Source organism: Colletes latitarsis, chromosome 2 (genome assembly GCF_051014445.1).
Source record: "Colletes latitarsis isolate SP2378_abdomen chromosome 2, iyColLati1, whole genome shotgun sequence".
In the NCBI taxonomy this organism is placed as follows: domain Eukaryota; kingdom Metazoa; phylum Arthropoda; class Insecta; order Hymenoptera; family Colletidae; genus Colletes; species Colletes latitarsis.
In genome coordinates this window covers 23,895,422-23,913,755 of record NC_135135.1, presented here as the reverse complement: position 1 = coordinate 23,913,755, position 18,334 = coordinate 23,895,422, and the positions used below count along the sequence as shown (strand labels likewise).

Genomic DNA, 18,334 nt, shown 5'->3' with positions numbered 1-18,334 from the left:
GAAAGTTTATCCTCCGAATAGTGGCTCTCTCACATCGCAGAAAGAGGGATAGAAAGCGCGGAATAGAGGCACAGGAGGAATACCCCATTCCGGAAGTCAGTTAACTTTCCGTTTCATTCGGTTCGAAGGCAATTCTTAACGGTTCGAAGGCTCGGTTAGTTGGATGCAGAGCAAGAAACGATCGCGTAGAGTTTAAGGAGTTTCTTGGCGGGGTATGTTTTGTAGGCAGACTAAATACCGATTTTAGGACTGTTTTCCGAAGCCGTCAGACTCCAGCTGCTGCACAGGGCTTGCGGAGAACTTGCAAACTGCAGTCCTTTCAGCTAGGAAGCTGTCCCCATAAATTCTTCGTCCTGTGACTTGCGACACGTGTCATTGAAGGGATTTCTCCCGGAAACAGTAAACTGATATTTACCTCGAACCAGCGTAAACCTCGCCGATATTCTTTGATCTTTAATTTGTCAACTGCGTTCGTTTTGTCTGTAATTAATATTGCAGTGCTCAGGTTTTATCGACAACGGCATTTCTTCGTCCGCGAACGTTGGAATATTCCGGATGGCTGGTTGTACGAGTGTGGCGAACCAGTCTGTTGTTTTTGAGGTAAAGCACTGGTTAGTTTAATGCGTCCGTTGGGAGTCGTTTCACGTGTTGTCGAAATACTCATTGGTTATTTAATTTAAAACGCGCGCTGTACGTTTGTATTATAGATGTTACCGAGGAGGAACATCTGGAATGTCTGCCTCCATTAGCGATGGTATTTCTTTGACCGCGAGCGTTTGAATATTTTACGATATCGGTTGCCTGTTGTCTGGGCAAATCTAGCCAGCCTTCGATGCATACGTTTCTGTTTTCATCTTTCTGACAGTTTCAGAGAATATCGCCAGGTTAATTGTCAGAATTTAAAACAGATATCTTTATGTCACGTCTTACAATTATCTAGAAATTAAATCCTCGGAGGTCCTGACAAACTTAGCGAGATCCTGTCGTATCGAATGATTCGTTGTTTAAAGAACAATCCATTTAATAGAAACGCATTCTCTCGCGTCGTCGAAGACCACGTATTCCCGTTATAACGAAATTATTTCTCGCACAAATACGAGCAGCTAAAAGAACCCGAACCGCCTAAATACGTCAAATACTGTTGTTAATAGCATGTTTTCGTGCAAGAATTCTCGATTATTTTGGAGCGGTATTGATTGGCCGGGTCTGGTAGGTTTACTGAATCCTTCGTTATACCGTTGAAAACTTCGGTGTTTATTACCCCGCAGTTTATGTAATACTGTTACGCAGTTGGAGGAAGCTGCTGGAGCACGCCTAAGTGTGTCTAATACCGTTGCTAATGACATATTCTCGTTTACGTGTTCTTAACTATTTCAAAGGATTATTAATTGCATTAATCTAGCAAAACTGGCGACTCCTCCCTTACATTTGACGTACCGTCCATCTCGTAAATTGCATAATCCAAGCTCCAACGATACAATTTACCCCTTGACTTCGTTGTTTAGAAACTGATTTTTTTTCTCAGAATAATACACTTATTTAAATATGCGTAGATCTACCACCCTATCAAATTAAAATTAAAACAAGGATTCGATAATGTTATCGATGGAATTTGTTCGTCTTAAAATTGTTTACCAATTCCAAGGAAACGTAATGGTTAGATGGGTCCGACGAATCTCTCCGAACGACTTGTTTTCGTCCACAAATTCGTGTCCGTTCCAGTATCGATCGGACGCGTTCGGTAGATTCTGTAAATCCTCTCGTGCGTTGTTGAAAATTTCAGCGTTTGCTTAAGTCTTCGATGTATGTAGCGCCGTTACACAGGTAGAAGTAACTAAATCCGCGCACCTGTACGCGGCTAAACTTGTCGCTAACGACACATTGTGGCTTACGAATTCTTAACTAGTTTGTGGCATTATTGATCAGTTAGCACTGGTATATTTAGTAAACTCCCCTATCGTTACAGTCTATAACGTCTCCTCGATTTACGATCTATGCAATACCATTACACGGCGTGTATATAGCGTATACCAAAACCCGTTTTATCATCGTACGTAATATCGGTGCAGTTCGAAACATCTGAATCTCTTCTCGGTGCCTTCGCTCGTGATATTCGTTCCATCGAGTGCTCATCGAAAAATGATAATAGAATTTATCGATTTTTTCCGTCCGGGATTGCCAAGAGATTGCCAAGAGTTCGACAGATTCGAGCATTCCTCCATAATTCACGACCTTTGTCCCCGACAACAGCGACGTATTTTTTATTCATTTCCGATAGAAACTTTACCGGGTCTTTGTCCCTCCGAATCTCGGACTCTTCCCACTGGAAAACCGTTGCTTATTTACCCCGACGCAGAAGTCGACGTCCATAATGGTGACTTTTATCCATTTGCAATGTATATTTCCATCGCTTTGTACCTCGTTCCAGCCACGCATCAATCCTACTCTTTACGACGTACACTCTTTATCTTATTCCCTATGCTTACCTCTCCCCCCCTCGTCTTGTTCCTTTTCTCCGTCCCCTCTCCTCGCGTCTACGCGACCCTCATCCATTCTTCCCCTATCCCTCTTAAATTATGTGGCGACGTTTTAATTAATGATTAATGCTCCAAGGAAGGAAAAGGAATTTGCGTTTCATCTCGTCTCTGGCAGAGGGACTCCGCGGACTATTTCTAGCGAACACCCGACCGCCTTGGCGAACAGCCTCGATTCACTTACATAGAGAATAACAGGAACGTATCGAGACCATAGATAAAGTTTTAATTAGCTATCGGTGCTCGCGGAAACAAACTGTCGTACCGAGCGTATCCGCGGATCCGGGAGCCATTCGTTTCCAAGATACTCCGCTTTTCATTTTACACGACGAGTTCTTTGTATATATTTCGTACAATGCTTGATATCTCGAGAGCACAGACGTATCATCAGACGTAACGTATTATAGATGACCCCACCTCCGGCATGAATTACACCGAAACGAGCATTCAGCAGCCTGAACGTCTACTTTAAACACGGTCGCCCCGCGATACGTACGCTGACTCGCGAAACTTCCCGCTACAATTAAATGGAAGTTCTTGTTGAAGTTATCGTTCTTCCGCACGGACGGCGAGGAACGTCTTTTTCGCGATTACGATCCGAGGAGCCAAACGTGCAAAATTATTGGTCGATGATACGTCTTATTTTTTATTTTTTCATTCTTTATTTATTATATTTTCTCACTTGGTCGATGTAAATAGATTGAAACTCGCGCGTAGAGCAGTTGCTGGGCCCACCGCGGAGCGGCGCTGCTTAACATCCTGCGCCATTCTGTGTTTGGCTTTTTTTTTCTGTATACCTCATTGTATTTATTTTAGTTAAATAATATACGAGACTATATGTTATTTAGTCGGTTCCAGATATAACGATGAAACATAAACGAGCATAACTTGGTGGAGGGAGAATGTCGCGTACGTTTTAATAGCTACAATGGGGGAGTCGCGTACGCGAGCGTAGAAAATTCCCCGATACAGTGGATATTCTTTTGTTTCGTCGCGCCATATTGTTCGATCGGTTCAATGCCGTTTAAGTACCGTATAATAACGGACAATCGATGAAAATGAAAGTACGCGACGCGATTCGTGAATTAATTATTGCGTTTAGGAATCAATGGCGGTCGTTGAGAAAAATTGGGAAAACAGTGACACGTGCAGCGGTTCGATACGCTTGTGTTTAAACGGACGCGCAAAGAGATAGTAATCTTTTGAATCTGTTCGTCGCCGGATGATTATAGAATCGATCGTACGGAAAATCCAAAACCAGCGGTTTATCGACAGCGGCTGGAATGTAAATGTTTTCCCCCAAAACAGGACAGCGCTATCGTTGCTCGGCCCTCCGGTTTACGAGCCGTATCATTGTGGTTTCAACGATTTTTTCAGCGCGGGGGAGGGACTCTTTCGTATTATTTTCGAAGCAGAAAATAACATTCTGGATCTTTTAAACGGTCGAGACGGGGCAATTCTTTAAGGGATTTTTTTAAAATATTTCTTTAAATTTGTAGTGGAGTCTCGTTCGTACATGTTTATATTTACATATTTTAGTTTGGATATCGTTCGTTTTGCACGGGTAGTTTAAAAATTGGGCCATTTTCACGGAGTGTAGCTTCGGTTGCAAATTAAAGAAAATTGCCATTTTTGTGGTTTCACTTGTGAAACTATTAAAATTCATGCAACGGTAGATGTATGGTATCAACATTCTGCGAAAATTTGAAACCGATCGCGCGTACGGTTGAAAATATCCACGCGAGTTTGGTAAATTTGATTTCAAGCAGAACGCGTTTGAAGTTTCACTGACAGTTTCTAAAATTTGAAAATTGACTAAATTCCATTGGAATAGGCATTGTTAGACACCTGTATATATATAATTTAAAGAAAGACAAATAAATCGTAAGATCTCTTTTAATTAACGGGATCGATCGTCGCGTTAGGAGGGGCGGGTTGTTAAGTTGGGTGGATCGTAACTGTGGAGGAACGAGTTCTAACAGACAGACAGCCGTGAAATTTATATGAAGCAGGGTCCGAAAATAGCGAAGGAGGAGCACTGAACCGAAGGTGAGAAACTCCGTTTCCTCGGAGGGTGGTTTCCGTAAGAAAGTTTATAATTGGTTACCCGCGAGAGAGTATGCTACAATTTTCCGACGACTAAAATTTCCTGTTTCGATGCTAATGCGGCCAGGGCGCAGCCAGGTGCGGCGAATCCTTAACGAAATAGATTTCCCGGCCGTTAACGCACCCGACCGCCGCCTCCGAGGGGTCGAATTAGGCGAATTTCTTTTTCGGCGGCGCGTCGGCCGGGGCAACCGGCTGCTGAAGCATCCGCTTGTTTGTCCATCCCGCGGTTTGGATAATCTGACCGGGGCCGAATTATCCTGGTTAAACGTCAAATAGCTCGGTACGCCATCAAATAATTCGTTTCACGCCAGATAATCCGACGCTGCGGCCGAGGATAATTCCCGACGCATTCCAGGATTATTTGTTGCGGCTTCGGATTATTTCGCGTCAAGTGAGCCGCGCCGGCGGCGTCAGGCGCCGCGAAAACGTCGCCCACCCCGAAAACAGCCAGACAGCGTCAAACGAAAACAATGACGACGACGACGTCGCTGACAGCCGCGAAACGAAACAAAGAGGACGGTCCGCCGACGCTCTATCGGCCCATAAATTTCACTTCAATTTCTACGAATACTCCTCCATCCACACCGGGAGGTCACCGCCATTTTATCACGCAAAGCGCGCGGATTTCGAACGCTATCATACCGTGACCGCTCTTCGAATCGAAACGAAATGCACAATTCGCGTTGTTTGTTCCGTATTTGCAATTTATTTGCAATGGAATATTGTTTTAAATGTCTAGTAATGTTATTAATAAATTTTACCGCAGATTCCCGTATTTAGCGTTGACGATACAGGGGCACGAACGAGTGGAAAAATTAGGAATAAAATACTCGGTGTGGCTGGCGCGGTGAGATTTTCGCGACCCCCAAATCGACCGTTCGTGGTGGTAAAAAAGGAACGGTTAAAACAGGAAGAGAACCGACAATATCGGTTTGCTCGGCGCACGCGAGTTGTATAATAACACGCCGGTCACAATTCAATCGAAATCGTATCATCGGGGCAAAAAAGGCACGGTCGAATTCGCCGATCGCAGCTTGCAAAAACTTCGTTTCGTTATTTGAGTTAGCTGTTTGCCTCGTTATAGACCGGCTGCTAGTTTCCATTCGAGGCACCACCCCTGACCGGCCCCCGTCCGTCCCCGCGGATCCGGGGGTTCTTTGCCCGGTAGCGGGAAAAGTAAGTTATCTGATAAATGAAATATTTGCTCGTTAGATCGCGAACGATCATTTGCCCGAATCAAAGCCCCGACCTCCGTCTGCCGACAGTCGAATTTGCGGATGAATTAATCTCCCGCCGCGGCCCCGTGTAATTGTAACAATGAGTAACAGGAACGACGGAGGCCGAGAGTTACCAGAAACAGAACTGCTGAATATCTCCCGGCGGATTCGCCCTCGGAACGGGCCGGGAGAGGTGCAAAAAAGTTGCGAAACGTAATTAAACGGTTCCCAAGAACCGAACTTTGTCGCTTTACCTTCGGGGTAATTTTTTTCTACCAGAGTTATCGAGATCATTAATTTTCAACGACACTGTATATCTTTATCGTTTCCAAATTCTAACAGACATCACGGACCGAGCTACCACAGGCTGTAATAGTTCATAAAAACAACTGTTAACTTCTAAATTTGAGTCCCCTTTGAGCGTAGACGAGGCTTGAATTTGTAATAAAGATTATATGTTCTCTTGTCACTTGTTAAATATTGTATTAGTCGATCGTGAATTAGGGTTTCACGAATCAGTAACGGGGGTTGTTAGTCGATGGTCTTTTGGATTCCTTGCTCCCGCCAGTTTTATCCGCGAAGGTCAACGACATAATTTATTAATCGTGGCGTGGATCCTGTCGGACATCCTTGCGAGAACCTAATGTTCCCAGCAAGGCCACAAACGACTCCTACATTGATTGACCGTGCCTACTTTGCAATTCCGCGCCAATCCTTTAAGACGAACAGGCAGGGGTCAATCGTGCACCAGGCACCGTCAGCCTATTCTCGTATCTTAATCGATTCACTTAGGCGAAAACAATGAGTGGAAATTTCCATTAGAAAGACGATCGTACAATAGATTACAATTTTTTATTAAAACACGAATATTAAACATACTAAATTTTTATTCATTTCAAGAAGCAAACTCGATTCGAAACTCTCGTAAAAACTGTAAAAGGACTTTCCATATTTTGTAATTAGATCTTCGTGCAAATTCATATTTTTATCGATAGAATTAACGAAATGGGAGCTTCTCACAGGTTCGTTCCAACCCCTACATATAATAATTCGTATCTCAAATGCATAAACATCCGCAGTTTGGTTATAATAAGTCGCGCAAAGAAATAATCGCCAAAAGCCCCCAGGATCTCACTTTCTATTATCTGGCTCGGTGCTCGGGGTAGCTTTGAATTTCGGAAATCGTCTGAAAATGCTTCCCTTTCGTTCGAAGAAGTATAAAAACAGTCACAATGTGACAAATCAGGCGAATACGGGGCTTGCATCGTTGTGATCGATTCTGAATATAAAAACTCTTGTATCGGAATGGTTGAATGGACGCATTGTCACGATGCACGATCCAACGTCGAAAGAAATTTCTGATCGAGCCTGTTTTACCGCAAAACGCGCGCTCTTTACGCGGTACTGTTTCCACGAACTTTGATCATAATTGTCCGTTGATAATTCGACGCTTCTCGCTAAAAATTTCGTCGCGATTTTCCGTGTAACAGATCGCTGAAACGATCGACGATATTATCTTCGATACGCAAATAGAAAGGAATTACGAACCGAAATAAAAATTACTCTCGAAACTTTGTCGTTGCGTGCCTTTGAGGAAATTCAATTTCGAAAAATCGATTTTTGCGACACGATTCCTGGGCTGATTGACCGTGCCTACTTCGCAATTCTACGCCAATGCAAAGGCGGGGGGGTTTAATCGTCACAGTATTAAAATACAGACCCTTAGATATCTAAATAAAATTTTTAATTAACATAAAACAGAAGAAATCGTCAAGGAAAATGTTATAATGTGATAATATCGATATAGAGTCGTGTTAAATGTAAAGTTAAATATTTCAGAACGAACAAAGAGAAATTTATTTGGATTGCACAGTTAAAATAGAAATCGCGAACGTAGCGATCGGCGATCATTTCGAGTCGCGTGTTTACGCATATGGAGCCATTAAATCATTAGTTTGTCCTAAGGACCCTCGTGGGTCGGCAATTTATCTATCGTTCACGCAGTCGATAAATCCTTCCGGGGAATCGATATGTGATCGATTTCTAGTGAGTTTCGAAAATGTCCGCGGGCAGGGCGGAGGTTGCGAGGACACAACACATATCAAGCGTATCTTCCTTTGAGTAACTGACGGTGACACGTTTATCGACATACTGATTGATTGCGTTAGCTGGCGAGGTCGAGCAGACCTCCTAGATACCGCATTGATAAACATACTGTGCCGGATGAATCTGGAAGCCTCGAGAATATTAACTTTCCGCCTCGGAGCAAAGTTTCTACGTCTTCGTTTCCTAGTCTTCTCGAGTACGCGCGATGAGCGTTGTTTCAAACATCAGCCACGACGCGGAAAGTTCCATTTTATGAAAATTAATGATCTTTGAACTATTTGCAAATATTTGCCTTTGTATCAACGCGTTTGTTTCGCGGGTTTTTGATCTTGAAACAGCCGATGGTGAAAACACGCGTCTGACCAATATTCGTTCCTTCCACTTAAATTGCATGTTCGTAACTGGGATGGGGAAAATTCTTATCTGGATAAAAAATTTCTAAAGGATGAACGACCGTATCCGTTACTCGTTAAATAAAAATGTAAATTTTAATAATAGGATTGAATATTTCCTAACAAACAGAAATGTAACCTCGATCGAATAAAAAGTTATGAATAAATTGCTATGCGTTCTTGTTGCTCGTCTTTCGTTCGAGTAAAATTTTCCCCGTGTCTGGTTTATATGCGTCGACGACGATACGGCGCTATTTATCTCAATTTATTCTACCCTGAGATATAATCGATGCTCGGTAATAGAAACGCAAGTAGAAATAACGAACATTGGGCAGACGCATAAATAATTCCTCGCTCGAGCGCTTGCTTACCTGTTTTACATCGTTTTTTACGCAATTATGCATCTTGAGACTGGATTTACACATTTTGGGTCAAACTATACATAAAAAACTACCTTCCGAGTGGTGAAACATATTTTCGTCGATTCTATTATGGGACTCGTTTTACTGCACTTTCTCGTGAAATATTTCTTAGACGAGAATCGAACAAAATTTTGACTCGAAGCGATCTTGTAAGATTATTATCGATTATTATTTTAATAGTAAACGATTACAGGGTCAATCCAGTGTATAGAATCGATTTTATCGTCGAAACCGCGTCTCTGGCAGGGTCCGTCGATGCTTCGGGACATTCGATGCAACGTTGAACGCTTTAATCGCAATAATAGTAAAATAACAATTGCGGATAATAATTAATGCCAGCTCGCGTATCGCCGGGGCCAACGCGTATTTTATTTACCGTCTGTCGGCGACGTTGTTTACGGAAACATCGTTGTTTCGAGCTCCCTTTAAATTTGCTAAGTTAACCAGAGACAAATGAGCATTGTAAAACGCGGGACGGCCGATTAACCGTGTCATAATTAGGCCTCATTTACGGGAGACCGAGCGAGCCCTGTTACGGACACGGTTCACTCGGCCGTTCGTTCAAATGTTATTCGAGGCCACTCGAACCGTGACTGGAGCAGGTCGCGTTAATTCATTCGAAGAGCATTGAATAATATTTGATCGGACCGCGACTGTGCCCGTAGACTGAACCGGCGTAAATCAAGTCGCGGGGGTCGAACAGAGAGGGGGGGGCCGGGGACGGGGTTAATTATCGGGTCGGGCGCGACAAAGTCACGGTAATCCCGTCGAGAGCCACGAAAATCATTTCTCGGGCCGCGTTATTTATCGTATCTTGTCGTCGATGGGAAAAAATATATATAAAAAAAAAAAAAGAAAAAATCGAACGAAAAATATTTTTTTATTTTTTCGTTCACGGCGCCATCGGGCGAGAGATACGTCCATCCATCATCGCCTCGAAAGGCGCGATCGAAAATTCTATGACCCAAATCCATTCGGGGCGGTCGCCTATTAAAGCGTAAGCGGTCCCTCGATTTGAATTTTTTGCGTTATTATGTTCAGAAAGCGCGGTTTTATTACTTTCAATTCTCCGGGCCGGCTCTCGGCGCGCCCCGACATCGCTGACTACAGGGATATATTAGCGGCGCAAAATGGCACGAATTAATTCTGAAACTTCCGCGCGTCCTACCCTACCCCTCGTCCTCTCGCCTCCGCCGTCCCCCTTCTCCTTCCATCGCCTGAACGTGGATCCACCGTAACGCGCCCGGCGAGCCTGCATTTCCGACTTCTGGCACTTTGTTCCAACGGCGAACTGACGAAAACCGTCGGTTAGCAGTTTCATTCGCCCGCGAGGCTACGAATTTTTCTCATCGGAATTTCAAAGAATTCGCGCGATGGAGCCGGGACGGGAGAGAACCCGTCGCGAGACGACGCCCGCCGAGAGAACGTTGCTCGAATTTAATTTCAAGGATTATTACGATTCCGTTTACTTTGCCCCTCCACGACCCCGTATACCCCGTAATTCCGGAAATCCGAATCGGCGAGGTCGCTTTATGAACTTTCGCGATGTCTCCAATCCGCGGGACACGTCTTTCTCTTCCGATCCCTCGTACGAGTTTAAAATCGTCGTACAATTTGTGTAACAAAATTGCGTAACGTACATCGCGATGCATCGTCAATGTGCAAAAAAATGGGCTGATCTATCTCTTCGCCCTATTTTTCCGAATTTTTTACCCCCTGTTAAATATTACTTTTGCTTTCGAACAGACACGTTGCAAATCCTGCTTCCTTCGTGGCGTAACAAAATGGCGCATCGAGATCTTTCGCTTCTCCGCGAGCGCCAGGATGCAAAGTAGAATTTTATGTTTTCATTTTTAATGAAACGTTTTGTCTGTAGATACGTGGGAACTCCCGCTTCCTCGACGATAGGAGGAAACGTTAGAGCACGAAGTTGAGTGACATAACAAGGTTTATCTTCCTATTAACCTTCTCGCGAGTGCCGCGATACGTTTGCAAACCGCAATTGTATTTCTGTGTTAAACGAGATCATAGGTTTCCTTTCGGACTGGAGCTCCTATTTCCTCGAAGGCGGAAAGAAACGCTAGGGGGGGACCGTTGAGTGGCATAACAAGGTATATCTTCCTATAAACACGTTTCATCGAAAAATGGCGGAGGTAATGTCGGATAACGAGGTTTACCTTTCGATGATTTCATTCTATCGTCAATGTCAAGTACAATTACTACTCTAACAGAGCATTAATTAATGGTGGTTCTCAATTCCTCTTTATTGGGCTAAAATGAATCTTGAATTTTGCCTCGTACGGAGAAATTACGATTCTTGGCAGCGGAGAAAAGAAGTCGACGTTTTCCGAAACTTTCCAATATAAATTCCATCCAAGGCGCAGCCTCGGCCAAAAAAGTCCCCAAAGATTTCCTTGTAAGCTTATCTTGTAAGTTTCCGAGCGATCCTGAGGAAAATCTCGTAGAAAGAGTCCGTGAAAAGGTTAAGGACCACTGATCCCGCGTGCGTGTATATTAAAATATATATTTTTGCCAGATAAATGTTGCGTGGAGGCAAAGTTTGCAAGACGAAGGTTTGATAAAGGTGTTCGATGTAATCGTGGGAGGAACGAAACTCTTAGGATAAGGGTTGACTATGACGGACAGAGGTTCGTTCGGTGCACGACCGATTTCCTCTGACGGATGATGTGTGCTTATGCATCCTACGGCGTGAATGCAGCGAAGTTTGTAAATTTATCTAGGTTGCGGTTCGTTTACGTCGGTCGAGCGACTGGTTGGTTCGGCGTTTTTTATTCGTTAACCAATACACACCGGGTCAGAGAGGTTCAGAGAGTCGTGAAACCGCTAAAAGCTGGCCCCCCTCCCACGATCCAGGCTTCGTAAACCCGAATGGTCGAATATTTCGGGCGCAACGGGGGCTAGTGTCAGCGAGAGAAAGTGCCCGGATCTGGCGAACGGATGCCCGAGAGACGTGATCTTTCGTCGCTGATGTTGGTAAATTATTCCGTCTATGAACGGGTACCAGCCATCTCGTACGTGCACCGACGTCTACCAACCCAAGTATCAGCGCGCTCTTTCGCTAACCCACAATGAGACCATTCACCAGGCCCTGTACGAGACGTGAAAAATAAAAATCGTGGTACGCGAGACCCTCGCCGAACGACCCAGCGCAAGGATCGAGCCATTTTATTTATTTAGTTTTATTTATCGTCCCTCAGTCGGTGGATCAAAATCGCGCTGGAAATAGAGGAGCTGGTGAAAATCGAATGTTAAATGTTAGAGCGATATTTACAGAAACTATATTTATTTTGTCACTCGTTGCGTCTAACCACACGGATATGCAACTTTAAGAATTTTACAGGAATTTACAGGAAATAACTCAAGGTTCGTCGGTTTCCTGGCAAATGTTGGCGATTTCAGGGTGCAGCGGATGGTTGTCGACGACGAGGTTTGATTGGGTTTTTTCTGCGTCTTTCTTTTGCAGTTCTCGGTGAATCGACGGCGTCGCCACGAGCCTCGTCCCAGCGGCTGGTCCTGGGGCTGTTCGCGTACCTTCTGATCGTCATTCGTTAACCACGCCTGCATTAAAATACGCGCGCTTTGGAGCTGTTTTTATATAAAAATCGACGTGCTTGTAAAAGTCCTGGGGGCCGCTTCGGGCGACGTCTCCGTCACACGGGGCCCGTCGATCGTCCTCCCCGGGTGGCGCCGTTTCCGGGAGGAACGACGCGGGGAACGCGGCCGTTTCGCCCCGAGCGGAGGGAGGATGGAGGATGGAGGTACGCCAGGGTCCGAGGAACCGCGGGAAAGAGCAACGGAGGCGAGGAGGAGCGACGGAGAAGGGACACGGCGGCCGCGACGAGGATATCGCGGCGGATAAGGCCTGACTCGGCCTTAATTAGTCCGAGCAACGAACGTCTGGAGGGTGTTTCGCGATCAAGGGACGACGGAGGATGCGAAAGGGATTACACGAATACGCGAGAAGTATTTTATTATTAGACCGTGTATAGCTCGACCACGCGGAAACGATCCTCGGTGGGCGTGGCCCGAGCGCGCCGGGGACGGAGACCGAGGGATTGGACGTGGAATCGCGTAGAAACGATCTTCGTACACTTTGTGCTCGCCCTAGGTTTTTTCCTTTGTTTACTCGTCTGAAAACTCCACTCCTCGTATCAGAATATAATTGTACCGTATCTCTAGGTTAAAACGTCGGGATATTTTTTCAGTGAATGTCGCGCAGATTCAAGTTCAAACTTGGTATAGTAGGCGAAAGAGCCGAGGTGTAGCGAACCACTCGTAATCAAATCCAGAAGCAACGATCGAAGAGGATAGAAATATTTTTCGCGTTAAAATAGCTTGAGAAAACTACGGATAAAACACTGAGAGGAAAGAGGAAGAATCCACCCGAGTCTACGGGGGGTTCTAGCGGGGGAGGAGGCGTGGCCAGCGTGCTCCCACCGCGGGGATACTTTCCGAGTAGCCGAGCTGTACCTGCTTCCTGTCGAAGAATCGTCGCGTCGCTAGCAAAAATCGAGGGAAATCGAGTAGTTTTCTTTCGTACTTTTATAACATTCGGAAACGTCTAACGTGTAGCGTGGATATCTATATATGTATATGTGTATAATCTATCTCTATCGCTCTCTGTCTATCTCTCCCCCATCTCTTTGTCCGTTACTCGATCGGATCGGTATAGTCAGGAGTCCTCCCACGTCGAATCGATCAATTCTCAAACGTTTCGACGAGATTCAAACATCGCGCAGCCTCTGTAAAATTAGATACGATTCGACGCGTTTTCAAAACTTTTCGATTGGAAAATTAACAAGTTTCGATTCCATGGTGAAAAGTGCGTGAAGCGGTCTATCAAAGTTCAACGTCTCGTGTCTCGAAAACGAGTTCGAAATTAGCGAGACGATGACTTAAACACCCCCGAAATTCTCGTGGACCACGCGACGTCGGAGTTTCGCGGTGAAATATCCGACTTGTCGTGAAAAGTGATCGATTCGACGCGGGGATGACCCCCCCAGGAGAAATTCGACGTTGCACGGCGGTTCGGCCGCGTGTATATACGTTGCGCGATGTTTGCGCGCGTGTGCATGTGCGAGGAGATGTACCTGAATCGGATATTCGACGCGTTGCTTTGCGTTGTTGCGCTGTTGTTGCATCGTATATTCTTAAGTCGGTCGATGAACCGCGCTCGGGGAGAACGCGAGCGCGAGCGAACGCTCTCGTTCTTGGCGCGTGTGAATATTCTCGCCCCGTTGAAAAGTTTTCGCGAGCGAGAGGAATCGAACCCGGATACCGTGGGGGGTGACCCGGGCGAGACAGAGCGAGGCGGGCAACTGCGCTGGGAGGAAGGTTTACGGTCGCTCGAGGCCGTTTGAAACGGTCGTTCGTTACCAAAATTTCGTTCCGCTCGCTCGCGACACAATCCACGTCCTGTCGGAGCTTATTACGCATTCGGTTTATTAAATTAATACATTCTGGCCCGTTCGGTTTAATGTATTCCCCCGCCGATACATTTGTCAGCCGCGCTTAACGCACCCGCGAACGTAACGAATAATAAAACCGATTTACAGTCACGTTCTGTTTACAACGAACATCGCGGGCTAAACCGCCTCCCGATCGCGACGTTTCCCGCCGTCTCGCGGCTGTCGACGTCCATCGCGGAGTCGTTTTTATATTCTTTTCAATTCCTAATCTCACCAGGGACTCGAAAGTATTGTTATTTTGGTGTATTTTTTTTTGTTCGATCGGGTCAGTGTTTCTTAAATTGTTCCCTGAGAGGAGAGACGCCATCTTGTGCGGGACGTATCGATGATGCAATCGATACCAAGCGATTCTATATCAAAAAATAAGTCAAAAACGTGGAATACAATTTGTTCCTGTAGTGCTCCGTTTTCGAGATAATCGAATTTGAAAGCTCGTCCGACTATTAATCGTTCTTTCTACTTGCGTTCTAGTATTCCAAGGCAGAAGTAACCCTGACGATCGAGAATATGTTCTGAGCCATTTTTAACGATCCTTTCGTAGTCGTAGGACATTGGCTGACCCCGTTTATAAGCCGCATACCGTAAAAATCTGCACTGTTTTCTCTCGAAAAGCTTTTTCTGTCCTAAATAGCGCGGTGACTGAATCACTGATCCATATTCAAGGTGCGGACAGAACCGGAGAAAAATACAGCGTCCTAAGATTGAGGGGATTGTTAAACTCAGTCGCAATCCGACATGGAAGAAGCATTGGAAAAAAATTTTTCACATTTTGAATGCTATCGGTTATTTATTTGTAAAATAGAATATTCAAATTTACTCGCGATAAAATCTATTATTTACAGCGACCGTAGAAACTGTTTAGAATCGTTTCGATGTCACGAACGTTGTTGAATCCATAAATATATATTTGTTTTCAATTAATAGTAGGGAGAATTTGAGAAACACAACCGAGATTAACAGTTTTTTTCTTCATTTAACTATAATATAAATGTGGCAAGAATAGAACGGTCCTCTCGCGGAGGATTTCGATACGCGTATGTACAGTAGAACATCAGTAATTGCAGGGGAATGGAGCTGAAAATTCCTGCATGTATCGAGATTCGTGAAAAAAAGAAAGGTAAAAAGAAGCGTTTTCTACCACCACCCTCGTCTTCCGTTTCCTAGGAGACCATTTTTGGTCGAGCACGTAGCTCGTGCTCGACATCGATACCTTCCTCTCGCCAATTACACACCCACAATAGCTATTCTTTCGTTTCTTCTACCGATCGTTCGCATTGTTTTGCATCGTATTTAATTTATACGTTTCTATTAAATACAACTAATTCCCTCGCCGCCCTTAAAAAACACTCTTTCCATTCATAGATTTACCAACAACAGCTTCCACGGTTACGAAAGATTAAAAGACGAACAATTTTACCGGTAAAATATATTTTCAAGAATAAATAATATTAGCTTCGCGTTCGAGAACCCGTAACCCTGTTCGAACAGAACGTTCGCAATTCACGAAAAATATCGTTCTATTCGCGAACTTGAGGGAACTTTATTTCAATGGAACTTTATTCAAACGTTTATTCGAGGAAACTCTGATACAGCCCAGGGTTGCCACGTGTCCTACTTTCGGCTAGGACAGTCCTACAATCGCACGTTTGTGTCCTACGTTCTACTTTTTTTTCCATAAAATGCCCTACTTATGTCTCGGGAGCCTCAGATTACGAAATGGTACAGGACTTTTCGATTTTTCTCCGCATGCGGGATTTCCATGCTTCCGCGTATCTTATCTTTTCGAATCATCCTATGTAAACGCGCATCCGTGCAACCTTAAATCCTCGAAAAGGGGAACCGTGTATCTCGACCACGAAAAATAAATAAAAGCGATCCGCGGATGGTTGGCAAAAAAATCGTACGACGCAGTTTTCTATTTTAGAATGACAATCAAGGCATAGACGCACTTTAGAAATAAACAAATCGTTGACAAAAATTAGCGGGATATACGGTACCTCGTTGTGACTGGATTAAATTTGCTATGTGGCAGCCCTGAACGTGGATATCCACGTTTTTCGAATCGATTGCTACAGATTTATTTTTTGGAGGCGTTTAAAATATTGTAATTATTTGTAAGTCCCTGGTTTCAGCGTTCATTATTGCGATTCTTCCGCGACGAGGATAAAAAAAAAAAAAGAACAGAGAAGAAATCACGGGGAAAAAAGCGACGAGATCGTCTATTATGTATTATATATGTATATGTATATTATGTATCGACAAGCGATGTGTGCTAGTATTAGTTACGGATTACGATTAAGAATCGCAACGACTGAATAATACTCTACATGATTTTCTAATTGTAATAAGTATTTTTGAAACCGTCATCGTTTCTACTTACATAGCTAACGCGCGATACGTTCTAGGGAACGTGTTTCGTTCGAGTTTAGCCAAAAAGGGAGAAAAAAAAAATGTGAAAAAAAAAAAATAGAAACGAAAAAACGGAAGAGAAGAACGCGTGAGAGAGAGAGAGATCGGTGTAATTGATATTTTCGAACGGATGGATATGGTGGTGCGTCTAAACGAAAGAGCGAACAAAAAAAAAAAATTAAGTACTAATAAAGTAAAGTAATTAAGTGTAAAAGTGTCAAGAGGTGTCTCGCGTGTTCGCAGCCATAGTTTCTCGATTCTTTGTGTAAAAACGAACAAAAAAAAAATGCTAGTCGAATTTCTGCCAACCTTTTTGGTATCGATGCTCGTTATGTTCCTCAGCTTGTCACGATACGAAAGAATATTTATGATAATAATAACGATATGACCATAAAAACGTTTTCCTTCTTCGAACACGCCGATCCCTTCAATTTTTTCCACAGAATCCAGGGGAAACTAATATTATTCAAGAGATTCTGGCGGACCTCTGTTAGGTCAAAAAGGATCGGTGAAAGTCTCACACGACGAAAATGGAAATAATAAAAAATAGCGAAAAGTAAAATGCTCTTATATGAACGTTCTATCAGAGATATCAACCGATTTTAATTAAAGACTATCTCGGTTATAATTTGTTCGATGCTCCTTTGGACAACACAAGTGGGATGTTCGGGCAATTTATGGTTTACGAGTGATAACGTTTAATTTGTACCGCGGCGCAAAAATAATACTGCAATCATTCTTAAAACGTTTTATACAGTTTCGACGGTTTAGACGGGTTTCTTTTGGATTCGCGATTGTGCAAAATTAACAAAGCGACGTCATTTTTAAAAGAACCGTTCTTGCTCGGTTTTTCAGACAATCGAAAAGATGAAATTTTCTGTGCTCGACGCGATAACTGGAGGCTTTTTCTACAACAATATAAAATATACAATATACAATAATATATCTCCCGGTAAAATGTTGATTCAAGAGAACGAGCTTTAATCCTTTGAACTCTGCGTTATATATATTTGTTAATATAACAGTGCCTAGCAATTTCAAGGCATTTTTATAACGCCGCTTCAAACGTTCCTTTTCCCCAACGAAAATGTATATGTATATGTAACTGCTTGGTAATTTAAATTTTATTCGTTTCTTTTCCCAATTCACGTTTTGTTACTCTAAATAAAATTTCCGAGTCGTTCTAATTAAATAAATTCTGTAGTATCTCGTGCAATGTAACATAACAAGATATTTTCGGAGAAAACAAGCAGATTTTATTTAAACGTGCCCTTTGTTCGTTCCAGAATAATATATTATTTTCTTTGTAAAACAAAGTGAATATTGTCCTATAATAACACGAGTTTCGAGGAAAATTTTTCGGTATTTGTCAGACCAAACGCGAGTTTTGTCGAGCAGTGAAGAGGGGTGACGAGGTGTCATTCGAGCTCAAATAGCAATTTCGATCCACCTTTATGTACCGTTTGACTCGAGGAACAATATGATCGTAAACCGTTACCCTTTAATTAGCAGGAAACTGCCCGAGAAAGTTTTGACCTGGGCGAGGTACCGCTCCGTTCCCCCAGAAAATAATATCCAATCAAGTTCGAGAAATCTCCAAACATTCACAATAGAACCCCTAATACGATCATCACGGAAAATTCGATATTCAGTCTA

The 18,334-nt window shown here is 43.6% G+C and overlaps 1 protein-coding gene across 2 annotated transcripts in view; it reads left to right on the top strand.

Annotated features, from left to right (window-relative positions):
• Positions 1 to 17,061, top strand: part of LOC143351631 (cell adhesion molecule 2-like) — a 102,673-nt gene extending 85,612 nt beyond the window's left edge. For both annotated transcript variants that reach the window (XM_076783407.1, XM_076783408.1), the window contains one exon: positions 12,265 to 17,061. In XM_076783407.1, the coding sequence (XP_076639522.1) occupies positions 12,265 to 12,353 (89 nt within the window). In that variant the 3' untranslated portion in view covers positions 12,354 to 17,061. The remainder of the gene's footprint in view (positions 1 to 12,264) is intronic.
• Positions 17,062 to 18,334: the final 1,273 nt, after the last annotated feature.